The 5,819-nt window shown below is 23.1% G+C and overlaps 1 protein-coding gene across 1 annotated transcript; it reads left to right on the top strand.

Annotated features, from left to right (window-relative positions):
- The first annotated feature begins 1,840 nt into the window (after positions 1-1,840).
- On the top strand, positions 1,841-3,034 carry LOC129615632 (adenylate kinase 4, mitochondrial). The gene is made up of 2 exons (XM_055530945.1): positions 1,841-2,508; positions 2,639-3,034. The coding sequence occupies exons 1-2, from the start codon at positions 2,025-2,027 to the stop codon at positions 2,845-2,847; spliced, it is 693 nt and encodes a 230-aa protein (XP_055386920.1). The 5' UTR covers positions 1,841-2,024; the 3' UTR covers positions 2,848-3,034.
- The last annotated feature ends 2,785 nt before the right edge of the window (positions 3,035-5,819 follow it).

Here is a 5,819-nt window from a genome sequence, read left to right as displayed (position 1 = left end):
CTATAGTTGTCAAAAAAAAATTTTTTTAATTATAATTTATTTTAACTAAAATTTTGATTTTAAGACGTGTGGTGTTTACCGCGTCAATATATCTCAAAAACTAACAAAGATACGCATAGCGTGTTTTTGAGCGGTCCCACGAATTTTTTATCAAGCGTCAACGTGTTAATCAAGCATTGATTTTAGATTATAAAAGGTGAAACTTAGAAAAACCATTTGTGAATCCATTTTGTTTATTTTATTTTTAATTATTTTTGATGAAAAATTTTTTTTTGGAATATAAAACAAAATAAGCTAAAAAAATATGTCTTAATATATTTTCTACCTTTAGTGTAGCATTTTAGCGAATATTCAATTTTTGACACAAAATATAACTATTCAAATAACACAAAACTAATAGAATATTAGCACTAATAAAATAAAAAAATTGAATTTTAACATCTTGTAGAAATTTGAAAAATGTCATTCACTCTTAGATCATAGGCCTGTAGTCGCGTAATTCTGTTAGTCGTGGCTCAAACACATGGCGTTTATTTATGGATGCCGTGGTTCTTGTATAAATTTATACTAATCAAATTAGCTGTCAAAAGGTGCATATGTACATATTACCCATTATGTACATACTCCACGACTGACAGCAATACAGGCCTGGACCCTAAGAGGGAATGACAATTTACTAGTCCTTACATTCTTAAAGTTTTGTGTCATTAAAACATTAAAAAATTGATTTAAATAAAACCTTCCAAGTTCCGTTCTTTTAAGATTTCAATAAATGCTACACTACAAGAAAAAAAAATAGAGCAATTTCTTTTTTTCAAAGTATTTCAAATTTGAGAAAATGTACATTTTATAATAACGAGTTAACTAATTTTGTACAATATGTCTCCCAAAATGCAAAATTTAATGAATGTAGTATACACATTATAACATATATAGTTAATACATGATTATATAATAAGTATGCATTTTGGGAGATATATCATACAAAATTAGAAAACTTGTTAATTTCATATGTACGTTTTCTCAAATTTACAAAAATACACCAAAATCTACTAAACACTTGGTAAAAAAAAAATTGCACTTATTTTTTTTTTGTAGCATAGCATTTATTGAAATTTTAAAAAATGAACAGAACCTGGAAGCTTTTTTTTAATCAATTTTTTAAAGATTTAATAACACAAAACTGTAAGAATGTAGGTACTAGTAAAGTAGAAAAAGATTGAATTTTAACTTTTTCTAATTAAAAATTTGAAAAAAGTTTATCTTGTGAGAGATTTATGATGTTAAAAAGGGCCCTCTATAGATCCCATAAGAACACGTGTAAATTCGTCAGCGGTGAACTGTTACGCTCTCTTACCCAGCATTTACATGTACAAGTTACTTTCAAGACAGTTGCAATACATACAAAAATTTTACTAACACATTGAAATATTTCTACTTGCTTGTTTACTTGCAGTTCAACTTGCAAGAAAATTTTGCTGCCAGTAATTTGAGCAAGTAATTTGACATATTGAGAAATTCACAAAAAAAAATTTGTTGTTTTGATTTTTTTTTTTTTTTAATTTAAAATTTTTGAATTTTGTTTTGAAAAAATTAAACTTAGCAAACTTATGGTTTCTAAAATTTATAAACAATTATATATATTGCTAGTTGTTTTCTTCTCAAAGACATTTTCAAAAATTAACTTGCTAAACGCCTACGTCATAATAGCAAGTAATTTGACATTTCGAAAAACTAATTGACAATTAATATTATACAAACTTGCTTGCAAGTAACTTGTATGTGTAAATGCTGCTTTAGGGTCCAGGCCTGTATTGTTGTCAGCCGTGGTTCAGTCCTTGATTTTTAGTAATGTCAAGCCATACATGCATGTGATGTAATGTGTAGTGGAATTATGACTTTTCGGTTAAATGAAGCAACATTGAAATAAAAATAAGTTTAAATTTCAAATTACGTCATAAAAGATAATTATACATATATTTTTAAATTTAAAGCCAAACTCTGGAAAAATATAATTTTAGTTAATGTTTACCAAAAATATGTCTTCAAAAATATTTCGAGCTGTAATATTAGGACCACCTGCTGCAGGTAAAGGAACAATATCAAGAAGAATATTGAAAAAATTTAATTGCGATCACGTTGCTCCTGGTGACATTTTGCGTCTGCATATTGAAAAGAATACTAGATTAGGCCAACAAGCAAAGCGGTATTTACAAGAAGGAAAATTAGTACCAGATGATTTGGTAATCAAACTGGTTTCTAGCAGTATAAATGAAATTGGTAACAGATCGTGGTTATTAGATGGTTTTCCTAGGACTGAACAACAAGCGCGGATTCTTCAGCACAGCGATCCAGTCGAATTTGTTATAAATTTGAAAGTTTCAACTCAATTAATTATAGATAGAGCAAAAAATCGATGGGTTCACTTGCCTAGTGGGCGTGCTTATAATATTGGTTTCAATGAACCTAAGATTCCATTTAAAGATGACCTCACTGGAGAAGATTTAAGTGAGTTATGTACCTACCCATTTATGGGTGCCCATTTTTAATGAAATCACAAACTGAAAGAAATATTGCCATATTCAAATGTACACGTAATGTTTATTTTGTTTTTCCTAATAAGAAAATCCTGTTTTAGTTCAACGGGAAGATGATAAGCCAGAAGTTTTGGAAAAGCGATTGGACATTTATTGGAAAACCATGCAACCAGTTTTGGATTTTTATAAAAATTTGGATATCGTATACGATTTTTCTGGAAAGAGTACTGACGAGATATATCCTAAAATTGAAAAATTCCTAACAGAAAGGACAATCTGCTGCAGTAAAGCAGCTCTAAATAAAGGATAATTTAATAATCATTATTCATTGGGCCAAAATTTTAAAGACAATAGTTATTACAAGCTTTTGAAAGTTATAAAGTAGATATTTTTAAACTATGTATATTCCAAAGTTAAATTTAAGCTCAAATCAGTAATTAAAAAATGTGATATGAATGTAGGGTTTATATTATGCCAGATTATTGTTAATAAATATGACAAATATATGTAAAAACTTTTAATTCTAAATAACTTAGGCAGCAGGAAGACGCAACTGCAAAAACCACAAATTTGACATTAGCGTAAAAAGCCGTGATACAATCGTATTAACACCTTACTTTAACTTTTTATGATGCATTATTGAAGTGACGCCTTTTCTGGTTCTAAGTTTCAGAAATTGAACCACAAATTTAAATGTTTTATTATTGCGGGTTCATTGAAATATAAATTTAAATTTTTAAATTTATAATAAACTTGGTAAAAACAAAATGTATCCAGTTTCGAGAAAAAAATGTATCCTCTTAAAATAGCATAATTGTACTAAGTCGTCCTATTTTGTACAAATTAATTCATAAATAATATCAATTGCTTTATTCAACAATGTGAGTTTTGTTATTTATAATAAATTCTTTAACAAATCACATAAAACTTTAAAAGTTAAGGTCAGAAAATACATAATGTATGTTCTGCCGTTGTTGAACTATGCAGCAAAGACGATTCACCATGAAAACGGAATAATTTTAAAAAATACAGAAAATGCATTTTCTATTACACTTACACCAAAATATTTCTGGTACGTTCTTGTCTTAATATTCTAGATATGAATACAGGAAGAGGCAGTACTCATTTAATAAAGTATCTTTCTTACTTTCTTCTAATAAATTCGGAAATCTGCTTAGAAAAGCCAGCAATTAACATTTTTTGAAAATAAAGTAATTTCGCGATTTAATATTATCAGCATTTTAAAAGTTTTGTAATATTTATTTAGTGTTTAAGAAATAAATGTATCCATACTTCAGCAAAATTTTCAAATGTAGAAAATTTCAGCTGTTTAGCAGATTTGAGTACTTTGTATCCAAGCTAAATTTAAAGTAAAAATGTATCCAAATATATGTATCTTAAAAATTTTAACATGCATATATGTACACAGTTATAAAGCGAACTGCATTGTCAGAATTTTTGACAACACGTGCCTTTACTATCAAATATAGGACGCATTAAGGGAATGATCGTCTATCTCGCTTTTTTACTCAGAAACTCAGCTTTTTTACTTAGCATTGCGTATCTCGCTTTTTTCTAAAATGCATACAAAATTTATTCACTTTGTTTTTGAAAATTTGATCAGTCGATAATTTGAGAAAAAACGCAAAAAACCAATTGAAAAAATGAGCAATCTTATAGGGAAATATATAAAATATAGGAAAAAAGTAAAAATAGGAAAGAAAAGTAAAATATCCATTAGAAAAAACTGAGAATTCTTATTTAAAAGTGAATAAAAAGTGAGTTAAAAAACGAAATACACGATCAGGCTGTTAGTATTATGTTAGAACCCGGGCCCTGCTATGTAATTCGATTTTCGTATTCGCAAAAATGATATGGTAGCCCCAAACCAATCAATTTGTATGGTACTAGCTTTCCATTTTTTCCATACGAAAATCGAATTACATAGTAAGACCCACTATTTATTACAAACGCAGTTTTTCAGATACATAAATATACATTTCTACTAATAAAAGGGTTTTCTATCAGTATAAGGGAGTGGATCAAATCCACCTTTTTTAAAACATTATGCAATTTTTATTTTACTCCACTACAATATGTACATACTGTCTGTATACATATTTTCATCTGTTATGTAACCCAAAAAAAGAAGCGTTTGTGATCTCCTAAAATACATACTCGTATACTTATGTACATACATATTTATGTAAATACATATATATGTACATTTATTTTCTTTAATTAAAAATTTGAGAAAAGTTGAGCTTGTGAGAGATTTATAATTTTAAAAAGGGCGCTAATAATTAAAAATAAGAATAATAATAATAATAATAATAATAATAATAATAATAATAATAATAATAATAATAATAATAATAATAATAATAATAATAATAATAATAATAATAATAATAATAATAATAATAATAATAATAATAATAATAATAATAATAATAATAATAATAATAATAATAATAATAATAATAATAATAATAATAATAATAATAATAATAATAATAATAATAATAATAATAATAATAATAATAATAATAATAATAAATAATAATAATAATAATAATAATAATAATAATAATAATAATAATAATAATAATAATAATAATAATAATAATAATAATAATAATAATAATAATAATAATAATAATAATAATAATAATAATAATAATAATAATAATAATAATAATAATAATAATAATAATAATAATAATAATAATAATAATAATAATAATAATAATAATAATAATAATAATAATAATAATAATAATAATAATAATAATAATAATAATAATAATAATAATAATAATAATAATAATAATAATAATAATAATAATAATAATAATAATAATAATAATAATAATAATAATAATAATAATAATAATAATAATAATAATTAATAATAATAATAATAATAATAATAATAATAATAATAATAATAATAATAATAATAATAATAATAATAATAATAATAATAATATAATAATAATAATAATAATAATAATAATAAATAATAATAATAATAATAATAATAATAATAATAATAATAATAATAATAATAATAATAATAATAATAATAATAATAATAATAATAATAATAATAATAATAATAATAATAATAATAATAATAATAATAATAATAATAATAATAATAATAATAATAATAATAATAATAATAATAATAATAATAATAATAATAATAATAATAATAATAATAATAATAATAATAATAATAATAATAATAATAATAATAATAATAATAATATTATA

The sequence above is a fragment of the Condylostylus longicornis genome, unplaced genomic scaffold, assembly GCF_029603195.1.
Source record: "Condylostylus longicornis isolate FDR11 unplaced genomic scaffold, ASM2960319v2 ptg000139l, whole genome shotgun sequence".
Lineage (NCBI taxonomy): Eukaryota > Metazoa > Arthropoda > Insecta > Diptera > Dolichopodidae > Condylostylus > Condylostylus longicornis.
This window is presented reverse-complemented; position numbering and strand designations above follow the sequence as displayed.

What these genes read in the sequence shown, in the direction of transcription:
- LOC129615632 (XM_055530945.1), top strand. Translation starts at nt 2,025, where the DNA reads ATGTTTACCAAAAATATGTCTTCAAAAATATTTCGAGCTGTAATATTA. An exon ending in CCTCACTGGAGAAGATTTAA is followed by an intron (nt 2,509 to 2,638) that starts GTGAGTTATGTA and finishes ATCCTGTTTTAG; the next exon opens with TTCAACGGGAAGATGATAAG.